The 19,988-nt window shown below is 41.8% G+C and overlaps 1 protein-coding gene across 14 annotated transcripts in view; it reads right to left on the bottom strand.

The window, feature by feature from the left end:
* Positions 1 to 19,988, bottom strand: part of RUFY3 (RUN and FYVE domain containing 3) — a 130,816-nt gene that overhangs the window by 34,212 nt on the left and 76,616 nt on the right. For 10 of the 14 annotated variants that reach the window (XM_044303392.1, XM_044303377.1, XM_044303385.1 and 7 more), the window contains exons 8-13: positions 19,033 to 19,102; positions 18,313 to 18,393; positions 17,866 to 17,949; positions 16,105 to 16,272; positions 13,069 to 13,166; positions 8,527 to 8,646 (exon numbers count right to left, since the gene is read on the bottom strand). In XM_044303392.1, the coding sequence (XP_044159327.1) occupies positions 8,527 to 8,646; positions 13,069 to 13,166; positions 16,105 to 16,272; positions 17,866 to 17,949; positions 18,313 to 18,393; positions 19,033 to 19,102 (621 nt within the window). Of the gene's footprint in view, positions 1 to 8,432; positions 8,647 to 9,669; positions 10,516 to 13,068; positions 13,167 to 16,104; positions 16,273 to 17,865; positions 17,950 to 18,312; positions 18,394 to 19,032; positions 19,103 to 19,988 lie in introns of those variants that run through there. The other 4 variants (XM_044303472.1, XM_044303481.1, XM_044303465.1 and 1 more) reach the window with 3 other exon arrangements.

Genomic DNA, 19,988 nt, shown 5'->3' with positions numbered 1-19,988 from the left:
CCAAATGCATAGGGTTTACATTAGTATAGAGATATTACCTCATTATCGTATGCCAATGTTGATGTTAAAAGGAGTGGTCTCACTTCAGAAAATAGTATTTATCATGTAGAGAAAGTTAATACAAGGCACTTACTAATGTAGTGTTATTATCCATATTGCCTCCATTGCTGGCTGGATTCGTTTTTTTCTTTCAGATTATAATTTGCTAATTTCCATGATTACGACCACCCTATAATTCAGCAGTGATGGCCGTGCTTGCAGACGGTGTATTCCCACAGTCCCAGCCACCAGAGAGGCCAGCGCTTTTTCCTATAGTGTGCAAGTACGACCACCACTGATGGATTGTAGGGTGGTTGTAACCATGGAAATGAGCAGTGTATAATGTGATGGAAAAATTAGTCCAGCCACCAAAGGAAGCAATATGGACAACAATACATTAGTGTGTGCCTTGTACTAACTTTCTCTACATGGTGAAGGCTACTTTATAAAGGGAGACAACTAGTGTTGAGCAAATCAAGCTTTGGATCCAAGATCCGAAGTCGATTCGCTCAAAACTTAATTTTAATAATGCATAGAGACCCGTCCCCATACAGCATTAAAATGTATGGCCTCCAACAAGCCTGAATTCATTATCACTGAAGTCTTGGTTAACAACTTTGGCATTCGATTTTTAAACTTGAAAACCATTTTAAAACAGGAATCCGAAGTCTGGTACCTCAGTACCGAAGTCCACTTCGGATCCAAGTTTTAAAATTGAATGACGAAGTTATTTACCGAAGTCCCATGATACTTCAGTGATAACGAATTTCAATCGTCAGTACTCCATACAGAATTTAAATAAAGGTATGAGCTAATTGACTTGAAATCTTGGATCTGAAGCTCGATTTGCTCATCACTAGAGAGAACCCCTTTAAGAGTTGACAGACTGAGGCCCCATTCACACGTCAGCAATTTCTTTCCGCATTTTTCGGAACGGAATTGCGGACCCATTCATTTCTATGGGGCCGCGCGATGTGATGCCCGGAAACGGAATTACGGACCCGCACTTCCGGGGCCGCAATTCCGTTCCCCCCAAAAAATAGAACATGTCCTATTCTTGTCCGCAAATGCGGAACGCACATTGCCGGTGTCCGTGTTTTGTGGATCCGCAAAACACGCTACGGACGCGTGAATGGACCCTGAAGGTATTTATTGGGGCAATAGAGGATGGTAACCTCCCCAGAATCAATGACTGAAGCTGTAATAGTACTAATTTTAAAAAGAGGAAAAGACCCCTTAAATATTGGTTCGCATAGCTTCTCTCAAGGATTCTTACTACTAGGTTGTCTAAAGTTATTTCATCTATTATACACCCTGATCAAAACAGGTTTATTCCTAACAAGGGTACCCATTATAATTTACACCGCCTTTTCGCTAATATTCAGTCCTCCCGGGGGGGGGGGGGTCTCTCGTTCCATTCTGTCTTGGGATGCCTCTAAGGACTTTGACAGGGTGGAGTGGAGATTCCTCTGGAAGGTATTAGAGAGGATGGGATTTGGGATTCAGTTCATAAATATGATAAAGCTTATATAAATCCCCTAAGGCGAGGTTGAATATCAATAGGATGTTTACAAGTTGTATTTCTTTGGGAAGAGGCACCCGCCCAGGATGTCCACTCTCTCCACTATTATTTGATGTCTATATTGAGCCTCTCGCTGTTAGGGTCAGGCAGGATCCCAGGATTGAAGGGTTTGGGATATTGGGAACAGAAGATCGTATTTCCTTATATGCCGATGATGTTTTGTTTTATATACAACATACTAATACCATGCTCTGGAAAGTTATTAGAGTTGTCAACTCCTTTCGCGAGGTCTTGGGTCTTAATATTAATTGGTCTAAGATGATTCTTATGCCTTTAGATAGATTAGAATCTTTCACTGAGGAGTTTTCTAGTAATTTGAAGATCTCAGATTTTTTCACATTATCCCCAGTCAACAAAGCCCGCTGCCTTGGAGTGACCTTAGATTCTGCCCTTTCCTTCCGACCGCACGTCCAAGCCCTTTCCACCACCTGCCGCCTCCAACTCAAAAACATCTCCCGCATCCGTGCTTTCCTTAACTTTGAATCTGCAAAAATGCTCGTACATGCCCTTATTATCTCCCGCCTAGACTACTGCAACATTCTCCTCTGTGGCCTTCCATCTAGCACTCTCGCACCCCTCCAATCTATCCTCAACTCTGCTGCCCGACTAATCCACCTCTCACCTTATTACTACTCTGCCTCTCCCCTCTGCCAATCCCTTCACTGGCTTCCCATTGCCCAACGAATCCACTTCAAAGTACTAACAAACACATACAAGGCCGTCCATAACCTGTCCTCTCCCTACATCTCTGAGCTACTTTCCCGATACATCCCCACACGCACTCTCCGATCCTCACAAGACCTCCTTCTCTCCTCTCCTCTTATCGCCTCTTCCCACAATCGACTCCAAGATTTCTCCCGTGCATCCCCCATACTCTGGAACTCGCTACCCCAACATATCAGACTCTCACCTACAGTGGAATCCTTCAAAAGAAACCTGAAAACCCACCTCTTCAGACAAGCCTACAACCAGTGACCCTGCTGCCTCTATACCGCCATGACCAACTTAACCCGCACCTACTGTGTCCTTCTCCCATACCATGTAGATTGTAAGCCCTCACGGGCAGGGTCCTCTCTCCTTCTGTACCAGTTTGTAACTCATCTTGTTTATGATTAGTGCAATTGTCTGTGTTATGTATGTGCACCGCTTATCATATGTACAGCGCTATGGAATGAATGGCGCTTTAATAATAAATAATAATAATGACCTACTTTGGGGGAGAAAGCGAGTAAGGCTTAAATTGGAGTATTACTATAAGCTGATGGAATGGGGAGGATTAAATCTTCACTGTTTCAAGGCCAATTTTATAGCATCACAGTTATGGCAGTATTATGAATGGGAGAAAAGCCCATTTTATAGAACCTTGGTTAAGATCTATTCACATGGTAACATCTTTACTTTATTGGAATCTGGTCAATTAACCACCTCAGCTCCCCTAACTTAAACCCCCTTAATGACCAGACCACTTTTTACAATTCTGCACTACACTACTTTCACTGTTTATTGCTTGGTCATACAACGTACCACCCAAATGAATTTTACCTCCTTTTCTTCTAACTAATAGAGCTTTCATTTGGTGGTATTTCTTTGCTGCTGACATTTTAACTTTTTTTGATATTAATCAAAATTGACCGAAATTTTAGCAAAAAAATAAAATAAAAATGCAGTAAGTGTATATTTATTGGTTTGGGTAAAAGTTATAGTGTTGAATATTAGCGAAAAGGCGGTGAAAATTATAATGGGTACCCTTGTTAGGAATAAACCTGTTTTGATCAGGGTGTATAATAGATTAAATAACTTTAGACAGACAGTAGAAACACCCCACAAATGACCCATTTCGGAAAGTAGACACCCTAAGGTATTTGCTGATGGGCATAGTGAGTTCATGGAAGTTTTAATTTTTTGTCACAAGTTAGCGGAAAATGATTTTTCCTTACAAAGTCTCATATTCCACTAACTTGTGACAACATTTTTTTTTTTTTTACATGAACTCACCATACCCCTCACAGAATACCTTGGGGTGTCTTCTTTCCAAAATTGGGTCACTTGTCGGGTATTTATACTGCCCTGGCATTTTAGGGGACGTAAAGCGCGAGAAGTAGTTTGGAATCCAAATGCGTAAAAAATGCCCTGTGAAATCCTAACTGTGCTGTTTCGAATTTGGCCCCCTTTGCGCACCTAGGCTGCAAAAAAGTGTCACACATTTGGTATCGCCGTACTCAGAAGAAGTAGGGCAATGTGTTTTGGGGTGTATTTTTACATATACCCATGCTGGGTGAGATAAATATCTCTCTAAAAGACAACTTTTCCCATTTTTTTTTTTATACAAAGTTGTCATTTTACAGAGATATTTCTCTCACCCAGCATGGGTATATGTAAAAATACACCCCAAAACACATTGCCCTACTTCTCCCGAGTACGGCGATACCACGTGTGACACTTTTGCAGCCTAGGTGCGCAAAGGGGCCCAAATTCCAATGAGTATCTTTTAGGAGGGCATTTTTAGGCATTTGGATTCCAGACTTCTTCTCACGCTTTAGGGCCCCTAAAATGCCAGGGCAGTATAAATACCCCAGATGTGACCCCATTTTAGAAAGAAGACACCCCAAGGTATTCCATGAGGGGCATGGCGAGTTCATAGAAGTTTTGTTTCTTTTTTGGCACAAGTTAGCGGAAATTGATTTTTATTTTTTTTCCTCACAAAGTCTCCATTTCCGCTAACTTGTGACAAAAAGTTCAATCTTTCATGGACTCAATAGGCCCCTCAGCAAATACTTTGGGGTGTCTACTTTCCGAAATGGGGTCATTTGTGGGGTGTGTTTACCGTTATGGCATTTTGGGCGGGGCTAAATTGTGAGCAACCCTGTAAAGCCTAAAGGTACTCGTAGGACTTTCGGCCCCTTTATGCACCTAGGGCAATGTGTTTTGGGGTGTATTTTTACATATACCCATGCTGGGTGAGAGAAATATCTGTCAAATGACAACTTTGTATATAAAAATGGGAAAAGTTGTCTTTTAGAGAGATATTTATCTCACCCAGCATGGGTATATGTAAAAAGACACCCCAAAACACATTGCCCTACTTCTCCTGAGTATGGCGATACCACATGTGTGACACTTTTTTGCAGCCTAGGTGCGCAAAGGGGCCCAAATTCCAGTGAGTACCTTTTAGAAGGGCATTTTTAGGCATTTGGATTCCAGACTTCTTCTCACGCTTTAGGGCCCCTAAAATGCCAGGGCAGTATAAATATCCCACATGTGACCCCATTGTGGAAAGAAGGCACCCCAAGGTATTCGGTGAGGGGCATGGCGAGTTCCTAGAATTTTTTTTTTTGGGGCACAAGTTAGCGGAAAATGATTTTGTAAGAGAAAAAACAAACAAAAAAAAAAAAACATTTTTCCGCTAACTTGTGCCAAAAAATATATTTTAGGAACTTGCCATGCCCCTCACGGAATACCTTGGGGTGTCTTCTTTCCAAAATGGGGCCACTTATGGGGTATTTATACTGCCCTGGCATTTTAGGGGCCCTAAAGCGTGAGAAGTCTGGAATATAAATGTCTAAAACACATTTGGATTCTGTGAGGGGTATGGCGAGTTCATGTGAGATTTTATTTTTTGTCACAAGTTAGTGGAATATGAGACTTTGTAAGAAAAAAATAAATAAAATTCTGCTAACTTGTGCCAAAAAAATAATAAATCTTTTATGAACTCGCCATGCCCCTCCAAAGTGATCTTTATAGCGCCGCAGTGATTTTACGGTGTTTTTGCAGTGATCAGAAAAATTTCTGTCACTGCGGTGGAGCGGACAAGTGTGCGCACAAGATCAGGCCTGATAGGGCGAACACTGCGTTTTTTCTAGAACCTATAGAACATGTCCTATTCTTAAAGGCATTTTCTATATAGTTCTGGCAATGTGCGTGTTTTGCAGATCCGCGGTGTCAGTGTTTTGCGGATCATCAAAACACATACGAACGTCTGAATGGTGCCTTACAGGGGGGTGATCAATGACAGAGGGGTGATCAGGGGTTAATAAGTGACAGTGGGGGGGGTAGTGTAGTGTGGTGTGGTGCTACTTATTACAGAGCTGCCTGTGTCCTCTGGTGGTCGATCCAAGCAAAAGGGACCACCAGAGGACCAGGTAGCAGGTATATCAGACGCTGTTAACAAAACCCCTTTTTTTTCAAGGGTTAAAAAAAATAAAATAAAAAAAATCGCATCTACAGCCTGCCAGCGAATGATCGCCGCTGGCAGACTGTAGATGAGCTTGTTTACCTTTGGATCCTGTGAGCGCGCGTTCACAGGAAATCTCGCCTCTCGCGAGATGACGCGCCGGCGCGTCAAAGAGGAATAACCCAGCCGCCCGCAGGATGCAATCCTGCGTTAGGTGGTCGGGTAGCGGTTAATCAATCTCCAACAGAACTATAGAGTTGCTGTGAAGGTACTAAGTCCTGGAGTACCACTAGAGATTAGTTGGGAATAAAGGGATCCCTCTGTTGTACGACCCTTTGGCATAATTCTTATCTACAGGCCTTAGATGAATTTGTTGGGGATCAGTATTGGCAAAAAAATATTTACTATCTTGCACAGATGGTTGGGAATGGTCATATTTTTTCATTTTTGGAGTTGGCACAAAGAGAAAATATATCTAATTTATCTTGCTTTAGGTATGTTCAGTTACATTCAGCACTTTCTAGTATAAAAGAAAAATCGCTTTTCGATATAGACACCTCTATATTTTTGCACCATTTGATAGTAAAGACAGCACAGAGGGTTAAAATTTCTCAATGTTATAAATATTGACTTAAAGCAGGATTTATGAATATATGTTCCCCTGGGCAAAATGCCCGGAGAAGGGATTGCCCAATGATTCAATCGGATGATTGGGACAATATATTGGTGAATGTTTCTTGATTAGTTTCTTATAATTTTAATCACATATTGGTTCAATTTAATATTTTACACAGAATTTACGTTACACCTTTATGGCTTAACAAACGGGGTTTGAGAAACACCTCTAACTGCCCACAGTGTGAGTCTCCTGATGCAGATTATCTACATGTGTTTTAGACTTGTCTAGAACTAAAAGAAATATTGGGGGGAAATTCATAATTATATTACCCAAAAACTGAAAGTGGTGATTTCAATTGTGTTGGATTTTGAGTGATCTTTCCATGGTTGGGTTCCATAAATACAAAAGGAATTTTAAAATAATGTCTTTGGCAAGACTCTTGATTGCACGGGCTTGGTTTTCATCTAATATCAAAAGGTATGAATATGTTCTATGTGAACAAAGAAACTGGGGAGAATGGAATTTTAATTTTCCTGCCTCATTATCCGTTGTTTTTTTTTTTTTTTGGGGGGGGGGGGGGGGGGGGACACAACACATCGCAACGGGGTGGGGTCTGGGAGGGAATTTAGGGGGGGGGGGGGTAACGGGTCAAGAAATGGAAATAATTTGGATGTTTTGCTTCGTATGGTAATACCATTTTAAAAAAAGCTCTGGCTGGGGACATGACTATGACTTGGATCCCAATCAAGCCTGCCCAAGAATTCAGATGTGATTTTGGCTGCTGTTGTAAAGCAGCATTTTGATCTCAGAGCTGGTGGGTGTCTCCATATGCAGGCAGTCTGCCAGTACTATACTGGTCCAGACTTCCATTCCCAAACTTGTAACCAGACTGAAGAGAATGGAGATAGTCTCCCAGACACACATGGTTCAGAAATAAAGTTAATTTCTTCCCTCCGATGACATTTAGTCTGAGATTCTAAGGAGTGGTCAGCGCTCCAGCACTGTGTTCTGCATGGCAGAAGGGCCTCTGCACAGAGACCAGATTCTGATTGAGCGGGAGAGCAAGCCCACTTCCTTCATTCTGTCTAGCCCTCCTTTCTGCCAAGGATGGAATTTACTGCTAAATAACTAGAAGGAAGACTCCTAGTAGCAGAGATTTCAAGGTTTTTAGGGTGAATCACATGACAAATTTTTAAATCAAATTAGGGGGTTGTCCAGGTTCAGAGCTGAACCTGGACATACCCTTATTGTCACCCAGGCAGCACCCCTTATGTTAGCATTGGAGCATCTCATGCTCCGATGCGCTCCCTTGCCCTGCGCTAGATCGCGCAGGGCACAGGCTCTTTTGTTTACAATAAACACACTGCCGGGCGGAAGCTTCCGCCCGGCAGTGTGTTCGGTGACATCACAGGCTCTGATGGGCGTGCTTTAGCGCTGCCCTAGCCGTGTCGGTGACATCACTGGGCTTCCTGGCAGCCCCATGGAGAGCCGGAACTCTTGAAAATGCCTTTGCCCGGCGCGATTTAGTGACATGACAGGGGGGCTGCCTGGGTGAAAATGGAGGTATGTCCGGGTTCAGCTCTGAACCCCTTTAATTTGCACATTTGTTCATGTTCACCTAAAGTGACCACTAAGAATAAGTCAGTGGCCATTTAAGTGAGTAAAGGAGGAAATGCTGAAAGAGCCCTTTTACATTGGTTGATAAAGGGCACCAACTGTTGCTGAATATATGAATGTACAGGTCCCATATCTGCACAGGCAATTATTAGCTAACCTGCATGATTATAATTGGCAGTGACATGTACACCAATTGCAGCCATTGAAAGTCTGATTTATTATATTGGAACACCATTAAATGTTAATAGTCTTTTGTATTTTGCAGGTTGTGACAACTTTTACTTACAATACCAACATTATCATGTATAGTTTAACAACTAGATAGAGGAGTTCAGATAATCCTGAAAGGTTGGAGACAATATCCTAAAATCTTTTAATGTGGGTACAATGAAAGATATCACCACCTGCAAGAGGTTAGGAAATGTCTGGCACCATAGACACCCAGAGAGCATCACCACTGCTTCTGACTAGAACTACACCAAGCAATCATTTCTTCACCACTGCTTTCGGAGCTGATCCACTTCTATTTGCAGACTCTCAATCTTGTCACCAAACTCTTGCTTGAAGAGTCTGTTGGCATCCTCGGCCTCCAGTCGATCTCGTTCTGACACTCTCAATCTGGATTTGAGTCACATGAATGGGTAATAAAATAAAAAACAAAACAAAATGGAGGTGGTGGGGGTAAGGAAGAGGCCATAGTAAAATATGAAACCGAAAGAACAAAAGTATAAAAGGGTGGAAAATTAGAATGGACAGAATAATAAAAAATAAAAAAAAAAGAAGAAAATGATGGAAACCTATATTTACAGAAACTTGAAGGTGAAGCAGGCAAAAACTGACTATATATATATATATATATATATATATATAATCTTAAAAGGTTACATGTGATGGGTTCCATCACTTAAGGACATGTTAGGGAGTAATTTATTAAGTGAATATTTGAAGTCAATTATGCTTGGATCTGCGTTCAAATTTATCAAAAGTCGCATATTGCATTTCAAAACTGGAGTGAAAATTTTGCACAAGTGAGGCCAAAAAGTCACAAATGCCTTATTTTGTGACTTTTTGAAACCACAGTTTTGGAGTGTAGGGCATGATAAATTCCTCTTATAGACATATTGTCAACTAAGGTTGAACAGTTTCTAGATTGTTTAGGCTGCAAATAATTTTTTTACTCTGCTACTGAACTGGCAGACCCCATTTTTGAATATACATTGCATTAATGAAATAGGCCTTATACACTACCATCACCAGTATTATACAAGAGAATAATTGGCCCTTTCCATTCCCCTTGTCAAAAGACTTTTGTTCCACGTGCTCAGGCACTGTCTGGACAGGTCCTCTTTAAAGGAGGATGTCCCAAAAAAGATGTTTAACTACTATTCACAAGATAGGTGGTCCCAGAGGTGAGGCCCCTAGTGATCAGACATTTATCACTAATCCTGTGAACAGGTGATACATGTGCTTTGTGGAACATACACTTTCACTTAATTGAAAGCCACATGAAGGCATACCAGTAGTGATCCTTGACTTAAAACTATGATGAGGCTCGCCATATTTATTTAAATCAATTCCTGGTCTAAGGAGGTATGCATTTCTTTTAGTACGTTTTAAAGTGTACCTCCAATCTCAGAAATCTTCTGACGTCAGTGACATGTCAAACGTTTTTATGTATTAAGGTCTGGGAGCTGTGTAAAGAGAATCTGTTGCCAGTTTTATGGTGTCCTCACTAAGGGCAATATAAAATAGTGACAGATTCCCTTAGCAAAATGCTGGGTCACTTTCTTTAATTGACTCAGTCCTTTTGCTAAAATCTTGTACTGAACAGCTCCAGCGCATGCTGATAGGTCCTGAATATTCATGAGCTCCTGTCTTTCTCAGCCCTATGCTGCTAATTCAGGACTTGCTGATTTGTGTTTAGGACGTGGTTAGGACAGGTTTTGTGAATATGAATAGGACGGTGGCCAATTTATTTCTCCTTACGAGCAATTATAAATAATAAAAAGGTATTTGGGAATACATTTATAATAAAGTAATATTTAAGCATTTTCATTTTCTAAATTCCCAGAGAACCCATTTAAGTTAGAATGTAACAACACCTCACAATTTCTGTCTTAGGCGGTAAAAGTTCTACAGGCCGATAGTTGGATAAAGCATCACACAGGCATGGTTTTAAAAAGTTTATTTGGCAAATATTTGGGGCGGGGGGTTCTAACAAAGATTCCATCTATAGTGAGAGAGTGGGAAAAAGAAGGAGAACAGAACGGAGGAGCCATGGCTTCAAAATGCAGCAATTCTCAAATTAACAGTAGGCAACATTTAACATCTATGTAGGAGCTTGTTACAAGGCCGACTTCCTCCTGCTACCAAGCTGCTCTGTTAGTGGTGGTGAGGAGCTTTGTGTCAGCTGTCTAGTGCTGCTTCTGTAGGAGTTTACTGGCTGTACTACTTAAGGTTTTTGCCTGTTTCACCAAATCCTTTTCACTAGTTTGTTTATTATGGAAGGAAAACCGAAAAGTTAAATGAGAGTTGAGGGCGGAAGATTAATAAAAACAGAGAACATCAAAAGGAAAAGATCAATTAAGAGATTTATCCAGATATGCAATACAATAAAGAGAACGTGTCCGGTCTGTGTAAGAATCAGCTACAAGATCTGTCCACAGTAACAGTAGGGGCTGACACAGCATTATGTATCTGCTAGTACTGAACACCTTCACACTTATATAATGCATTAGCCCTTATCAAAATCTAAGGAGAATGGGAAACTGAACACCTTTATCATAGATTATAAGCATCAATAGTAAGAAAATTACACAAAGCTGACAAGCTCTCCATTTTCTATAGAAAGTATTATGTATTGATGCAGGTATTCAGAGCCATTTTCCAGTTTATTTTCAATAATACTGCCCAACTGACTATTATTAGTAAGTTCATAATCATTAAAGGAAACCTGTCACCATGAGTTTGCGCATAGAGCTGGGGACATGGGCTGCTAGATGGCCACTAGCACATCTGCAGTCACAGAGCTGGAGCGCCGAAATCTCGCGATGCGCGAGCTAGCGCATGCGTAGTTCGTTCCCACAGGGAATGAACATGATGCCGACACTGCGCACGGCGCTCCAGCTCTGTGACGTCAGCCAGCAAGGAGGAGATTCGGAGGACGCGGGGCGGTGCTGGGCTCCTTTCCGCTTGACTCATCTCCGGCTACAAGACTCATATCAGGTCATTTGCATATCACTCAGAACGGTTTTTTAACACAATAAAAGCGCAGAGAGCTATGGGACCTGGGTACTGCAGATGTGCTAGTGGCCATCTAGCAGCCCATGTCCCCAGCTCTATGCGCAAAATCATGGTGACAGGTTTCCTTTAAGACATCGTTTTCTACAGGTTTCTTAGCTTCGATAATGTAAACATTTATTTTAGTTTGTGGGCCTGTACACAATACTCACTGGGTTGATTCCATATCTGTCCTGCCCAGCGTACAGTTGAGTCTCTTGATGCCAGATTGTGCGGGAGTGTATTCCAGCATAACCCTTTAAAGCGGCTCTGTCACCTGGCATATACTAGCAGGCATATAGCCTGGTAGGGTAGCTAACGCTGATTAAAATGAAACCTATCTTTTATCTGTAGGTAGTACTGTTGTGGAGAAATCTGAACGTGTAAAGATATGCTAATGAGCAGGAGGTGGGCTTATGCGGTTCGAGCACCACTCCAGCAACGCCTCTGGTGCTCCATACTGACGACCCTCTCCTTCAAATCACGCCTCCCTCCCTTTAGATTGACAGCACTAGACTTCTGGTCTAGCACTGAGATCTCGCGCCTGTGCACCCGCTGTCTAGTGGATTATAAATAAAAGAGTTGAGCTCCATCTGGATCGTCTGGCTGCTGTATGAAAGACCCTCAAAATGACGCCCCGGTGAAACTCCCCATAAAAAAAAAAAAATTAAATATGCCAGCACAGAATGTTGGAGCCAGACTCTCAGAATACCAACGCTTGTTTGACCCAGGGGCGGAATGGCCTTTGCTCATAGGGCCACCAAGCCCTCCTCACTGCCAATGGCCAGGTACATACTACTGGGGAAACTATAGGGGTCATTATTAGAAGAAGTCCGGGCAGCATGCTGAAGGTAGGGCTGGCTTGGTGTTGTGGCCCACATCTCATCTCCTAAGCCCCCTTCTCCATATCTTTATTATAGACAATTGGAGGAAGAGGACAGAACATGGCAGCTATTAATGGCCACCACAAAAGGACAGCTTCGGGGAGGTATTCTGTGCAGCACTGTGGAATTAGTGACCCTGACAACTTGTATTGGCCCTATCTACTTGTGCTGCCCCACCTACAACTTTGGGGCCACTTTTAGGTTCTTTTCTAGGGCCATAACTTCCCTGTATGCCCCTGGTTTAACCACATTCTAATAAAAGGACAATTTTTACTGGGACATGAGGGAGATGGAGCCAATCTACTGTATACTACCCTCGTAGAAATATAGAAACATCCAACACAACTTTTCTGCTTAGGCATTTGGTGTTGTGACTCATTTGATGAGAGTAGCACTTCTGTAGCATCATTCTCTAATGTGAAGTTTATGAGAGATCTAAAAAAAAAAAAAAAGACCACTGACCTATTCCAAGGATATGACATAAATGTCTAAGATTAGAATACCCTTTTAAACTTTTTAACTAAAGCATGCATGCACAAGGAACACACAGTGTAAAATGTGATAAGTATGTGTGCCCACAACTTACTAACACTTACGAATAAATCTGGCACAGGTCTTTATATGTTCAGAAAAAAAATCTTTAAATAAGACCAAAAAATTATAATCTCTATTTACTGTGAAGGTTGTGTAAAATATGATTTCCCTTAAAAGCCTTGAAAATCAGCAAAAATGAGACTAAGAGGACATTTGAATGTATGAAAACTGAAAATATTGAAAAAAAAAAAATGAAATGTATTGCATTTTTGAATTTTTAGGCCTGGAGTCTTCATATCTCAGTAAACGCTATATCAGGCAGTCTCCACTCTGCGTGTGTTACCTCTGCTCCAGTTGTTTGACGGTGGCGGCCATCTGATTGGTTTTCTCTTCTAAGCGACTGTTTAACTCCGTCTTCTGTTTCAAAGCCAAGTCTGAGCTCTGCATGGAAGTTTACCATCAGTAATAAAATAATGTCTCTCAGGAAATTATTTAATATCATTGCACAAATCAGTTGCTACTCTACAGTGCACATCAGTTTCACACATAGAGGGCAGCTTTTATCCAACTGCAATATATTACTTTTTTAAAGAAAAGCCCCACCGTTACAATACTTTGTTAAACTAATGCTTAGCTGAAGAGCCTACCCTTTTCAAGAACAGCTGATTGACTCTACTTTTAAGTGACATTTAGGATTTGAAGCACTTAAAGGGGTTGGTCAGAGAATTGCTGATCAATGTGTATGTAAGATGACTATATTGCACTAATTAATATAGCCTTTGTTGATATTCTGCACCATTTTCTTATTTCATAAGGCATGCCCCCTTGTTGGACAAATCTCTTGTGCTGTCCACACGAAGGTCCTCTCCATAAATTGGCTGCTGATGGAAGATCATGTGATCAGACACATCACTCCTCCATTCAAACTCAGCAGCTGCAAAGTATTAGCAGGGAGGAAACCTAGTGATATGCCCAGTCACATGACTCTCCATCAGCAGCCAATTTACAAACCACTAATCAACAGTTGTCAGAATGTGGCCAACCCCCTGAAAGAGAAGCTTTCGGAGGACACCATAAATTAGTGATTAACACAATGAGTTCATAGGTCTGTCACTTATGTGTTAATATACTGCAGCTTTGGAGAACTAAGGTTAATTATTACAGAATGTGCTACAAGTGCTGTAAGCCAGAAGTCCAAAATATTCAAGAGATACAGGCTCATCTTACCTACCTGCCTCTGAATGACAGCTTTCTTCCAATTATTCTGCAGAAAGTCCTCTAAAATCTGTGTTTTTGTATTACTTTATGCTGCACTCCTAGTGGGCAGGGTAAGGCCCCTTGCAGACGAGCGGGTGTCACGCAGAGCAGTTCCCGGCCTGACCTCCCAGCATTGACAGAGTAGCACAGCATTATATTGTCGACTCGCAGCGTGACAAACGCTCAACTGCAAGGGGCCTAAAGAGCCTGACAGGTTCATGTTAGAGTAGATCTGCCCCTTACCTCACTTGTCTATTTTAGTAGATACATCTATTCCCCCCAAAAATACAAAGTGTGGAGCAGCTTCTTCATTTTTGACTAAATTGGCTGCTGGGTGTTACAATTTCCCTCCAGCCATACATAGCGGGGTCCAAATATCCACAGAGTACCTACCCAAAACCTGCACCACATAATGTGGATTTTGCAGTGGATTATGGTGCAGAAATTTTCTGCATATATCACCCTTCACAATGGGTGAAATCCGCTGACTAAGACTACTTTCACACTTGCGTTCAGTACGGAATCGTCTGGTATCCGAACAGACGGATCCGCACCTATAATGCAAACGCTTGCATCCTTTCAGAACGGATCCGTCTGCATTAGACAGCTTTTTCAGGTCTGAGTTTTCACATCGTGAAAACTCAGATCCGACAGTATATTCAAACACAGAAGCGTTGCCATGGTGATGGGGACGCTTCAAGTTAGAATATACTAAGAACTGTGTACATAACTGCCCCCTGCTGCCTGGCAGCACCCGATCTCTTACAGGGGGCTGTGATCCGCACAATTAACCCCTCAGGTGCCTCACCTAAGGGGTTAATTGTGCGTATCATAGCCCCCTGTAAGAGATCAGGTGCTGCCAGGCAGCAGGGGGCCAGACCCCCCCCCCCCCCCCCCAGTATTAAATTCATTGGTGGCCAGTGCGGCCCCCCCTCCCCAGTATTAAATTCATTGGTGGCCAGTGCGGCCCCCCCTCCCCAGTATTAAATTCATTGGTGGCCAGTGCGGCCCCCCCTCCCCAGTATTAAATTCATTGGTGGCCAGTGCGGCCCCCCCCTCCCCAGTATTAAATTCATTGGTGGCCAGTGCGGCCCTCCCCCCCTCCCTCCCTTCCCAGTATTAAATTCATTGGTGGCCAGTGCGGCCCTCCCTCCCCAGTATTAAATTCATTGGTGGCAAGTGCGGCCCCCCTCTCCCCCCCTTCCTAATCAAAATCACCCCCGCACCTAAGGGGTTAATTGTGTGCATCACAGCCCCCTGTAAGAGATCAGGCAGCAGGGGGCCAGACCCACCCCCACCCCAGTTTTAAATTCATCCGTGGCCAGTGCGGCCCCCCCCCCCCCCTAGCATTAAATTAATTGGTGGCCAATGCGTACCCCCCTCCCTCCCTCCCCAGTTTTAAATTCATTGGTGGCCAGTGCGGCCTCCCCTCCCTCCCCAGTTTTAAATTCATTGGTGGCCAGTGGGGCCTCCCCTCCCTCCCCAGTTTTAAATTCATTGGTGGCCAGTGGGGCCTCCCCTCCCTCCCCAGTATTAAATTCATTGGTGGCCAGTGCGGCCCTCCCTCCCCAGTATTAAATTCATTGGTGGCAAGTGCGGCCCCCCTCTCCCCCCCTTCCTAATTAAAATCACCCCCGCACCTAAGGGGTTAATTGTGTGTATCACAGCCCCCTGTAAGAGATCAGGCAGCAGTGGGCCAGACCCACCCCCCTCCCCAGTTTTAAATTCATCAGTGGCCAATGCGTCCCCCCCTCCCTCCCTCACCAGTATTAAATTCATTGGTGGCCAGTGCGGCCTCCCCTCCCTCCCCAGTTTTAAATTCATTGGTGGCCAGTGGGGCCTCCCCTCCCTCCCCAGTATTAAATTCATTGGTGGCCAGTGGGTCCTCCCCTCCCTCCCCAGTATTAAATTCATTGGTGGCCAGTGGGGCCTCCCCTCCCTCCCCAGTATTAAATTCATTGTTGCTGCTGTAAATGCAGAAAATTTGCTGTAGAAAATCCAGTGCTTACCCTTCATGCAAGTGTAACGCTGCCCTTTTTGAAAAAATAAAGCAGACTATATTACCAATAATAGAAGTATTTTTACTGCACCGTTCCTTTAATGCCTCAGTAATTCTTCCTACCTGAAGTTTAAAGGACAGTTCGTGCTTTAAAGCCCTGAGATCATCAAGTTGTTGTCTGAGCGCTGCTAAAGCATCTTGCTTGTCACAGACGTCTTTATCCAGCATCTTCATAGCCATTTCCATCTCTTGTCTCATTCCTATTTGGACCTCCAGTTCTTTCTCTATGTCCTAAGACATAAAATACATTAGTTACATACATTTTATTTCACAGTAAATATTGGATTTTTTTTTTTCCTAAATAAAATCTAAGATCTTTTCACAAACCCACCTTAATTAGATGTAACATGCTTATAGGAGAACATTTTATAATCCATTCCAAAGTTTGCCTGTTGGGAACCTGGTTACGTAACGCTCCTCCTAAGGCCCCTTTCACACAAGCGAGTTTTCCGCGCAGGTGCAATGCGTGACATGAACGCATAGCACCCGCACTGAATCCTGACCCATTCATTTTAATGGGTCTGTGTACATGAGTGTTCTTTTCACGCATCAGTTCTGCGTTGCGTCAAAAACGCAGCATGTTCTATATTCTGCGTTTTTGACACAGCCCTGGCCACATAGAAGTGAATGGAGCTTAACTGAAAAACGCATTGCATCCGGAAGCAAGTGCGGATGCAATGCGTTTTTCACTGATGGTTGCTAGATGTTGTTTGTAAACCTGTTTTTTATCACGCGCATGAAAAACGCATTGCACCCGCGTGGTAAAAACTGAAGGCAATCGCAGACAAAACTGACTGAACTTTGTTGCAAAATGGTGCGAGTTTCACTGAACGCACCCTGAAAGCATCCGGAGCCAATCCGTTACGCTCGTATGAAAGGGGCCTAACTTCTGCAGACATTATGGGGATCATTTACTAACCAGAAATACGCCTATATTAGGCTTAATTCTGACGCAGATTGAGACTTTTACCTGCTCACGCCATGTCTAAAAAAAAAGGTGGGCGGGGTAGAGCCGGCAGGCCCGTCTCCTTTACCATTTTCTACGCCTGGTTTAGGCATAGAAAATGGTCTAAATGTAAGACAGCTAGAAAGCGGTCTTACATTTAAAAGCAAAGTTATTTAGAGGTCTGCGCCTCTTCACAACAGCTGCACATCCACCAACAGGTATAGGGATTATTAAGACTAGCGTCTAATAAAATGACCCCCTATGTCTTTTACCAGGTTTACGGCCTATGCTACGGATGGGATGTCACTTCTGCTGTGGATGGGGCCAGAGCTATTTCTCTCCCTGGCACATGCGCAAACTCCTGAATTCACCTCATCTGTGTATGCACCAGGGAAGAGGGATAGTTCTGGCCCCGTCCACAGCAGGTGATGTCCTGTCCATAGCACAAGTCCGAAACCTAGTAAAGGATGTGATGTCTGCAGAAGATTAATTTTCAGAAGAGGAGCGTCAAGGTTCCTGACAAGCTGATCCATGCAACTTCAGAATTGTAACTATAAACTTTCTACTACAGGCAATAGTAATTAAAGGTGGGTTTGCCAGGCTCAATGAGTCCTAGAAAACCTTTTAAAGGGTAAAAAAATAAAATAAAAATTTCCTCGAAGGGATGCAGGAAAAGAGTACAACACATTAAACTGTAATAAAAATTCCAAGCTCAAACCCCAACACACATGTTTTGAATAGAATGCAGAATTTTAACTCATTTAGAAAAAAATAAAAGAAAGAAAGATACAGGTACATACTTCAGTGTTCGTAAAGATTTATCTATCTGACAATCTAGGTTCTTGAACCATTTTCGTGCCATGGAAATGTGAACTTACCAGTCTCAACTGGGTTTCTTCCTTCAAATGTTTCTTGACTTCAGTAAAAGTTTGTCCATCTGCAGTTCTCTCTTGTTTGTTACCCTTAAAAACACATGGAAAATAAAACTTAATTAAAGAAAAAAAGAAAAAAGAACATGACTATTGCTCCACTATATACTAATGGAAAAAGCACTCTTTTTTTTTTTAGTTCCCTTCCACCAAGGGATCCTACTTGTAATCTTATCCAACTGAAATCAGCATGCTACAGTTGCAAATAACATATTAATTAATTTCTTCCGCCCAGGATAGAATGCATCATATGTAGTAAACATTTCAGGCTTATAATGCAGAGCCCTTTATCAAGCATTGTAGATGCACGTGTGTGCAGGCCAGCCGTTATTTGCAACTGTGGCGTGTGGTCTTCAATTGGATAAGAACATTGATCCACTACTAAATCAAGCTGACCTTGGAGAAGTATGTACTGTCTTCTTTCATCCTCTCCATTTCCTCCTGCATGGTGATGATTCTATTGTTTGCCACGGCAAGCTGAAAAATGAAAGAAACTAACTGTGAATTTTCTTTTCATCTGTGTATTCGGAAACATTGCTTAAAGGGTAACTAACCTTTTAGACAAGTTTATTTCAAAGTATTCTAAATGCTCTGAAACTCATTTTTATAATATACTTTATTGTTTTTATTTGCAATATTATATATCATAATATTTACTATATTTTTGGATTTGACCGTTTTACAAAATTTAGAACAGTTGAAGGGGAAATCCATACCATACCACTGAAACTATAGATTACAACATGGGGCAGATGAGTTCAAATAATATCCTAAATTAAGGAGCGAACCTCAACAAAACAGACATTCAAATCAATGGTCCCCATTTGTCACTGGTGGTTTTGGACTCCATCAATGTGTTTTTTTAATGGGTTTTATTAGTCATTACTATGCTCTTTTATTTCCTTCTGCATGCCATGAGAGCTTATGCTTTACATGAGATTCATTGAATATGACAAATGGATTTCCGCCCTGTCACAATCTTTTTGCTATGGTCAGTGTAAAAGCTGCTACAATTATATATGCATATAGTACAATAAGGAATATCTTTTACTAGAAAAAGTTATTAAAAATTTACATTTCTGGTTTGTAGTGTTGTTTCATCAGAAATGAACATACCTCTTCCGTTAGTTTGGTGTTGGATTTTTCTAATGCGTCCACCTTTGTCTGCAGGTTGTTGACGGTGGCACTGTAACACATTTCGGAAAAAGATCTGATCTTACACAGTGATGACATATATATTTTAGGTAGAATATACCAACACAAGTTGGTTACGCTTTTCTATTCCTGAACTTCTGCAGTAAATTATCTGCCTATCTTAACCACTTCCCATCTGGGCCATTTGCCCCCTTCCTGACCAGGCCTAATTTTGCAAAACTGACATATCTCACTTTATGTGGTAATAACTTTGGAACGCCTTTATTTATCCAAGTCACTCAGAGATTGTTTTCTCGTGACACATTGGACTCAAATTTATGACTATCATGAAGTACAAATATTTCACCTTTATTTATGAAAAAAATCCCAAATTTACCCCAAAATTTTCAAAATTCGCAATTTTCAAAATTTCAATTTCTCTGCTTTTAAAACAGAAAGTGATACCTCATAAAATATTTATTACTTAACATTCCCCATATGTCTACTTTATGTTGGCATCATTTTGGAAATGTCATTTTATTTTTTTAGGACGTTAGAAGGCTTAGAAGTTTAGAAGCAATTCTTCAAATTTTTAAGAAAATTGCCAAAACCCACTTTTTAAGGACCAGTTCAGGTCTGAAGTCACTTTGTGGGGCTTACATAGTGGATACCCCCATAATTTTTTTTACGGTGTTCACCCGAGGGGTTAGGTCATGTGATATTTTTATAGAGCTGGTGTTAACGGATGCGGCAATACCAAATATGTCTATTTTATTTATTTCAATTTTTACCATTTATTTTTTTTATTCCATACTTGGGGACTTTTTTTTTTTTTTACATGTGAAACTTTTTTTTCTTTTATTTTTTCAACCCTTTATTTATTTTGTTATTTTACACTTTTCATCCCCCATAAGGTCATACAAGACCTCTGGGGGACA

Source organism: Bufo gargarizans, chromosome 1, assembly GCF_014858855.1.
Source record: "Bufo gargarizans isolate SCDJY-AF-19 chromosome 1, ASM1485885v1, whole genome shotgun sequence".
Lineage (NCBI taxonomy): Eukaryota > Metazoa > Chordata > Amphibia > Anura > Bufonidae > Bufo > Bufo gargarizans.
Note: the sequence above shows the minus strand (reverse complement) of the source record. Positions and strands in the feature narration are given on the sequence as shown.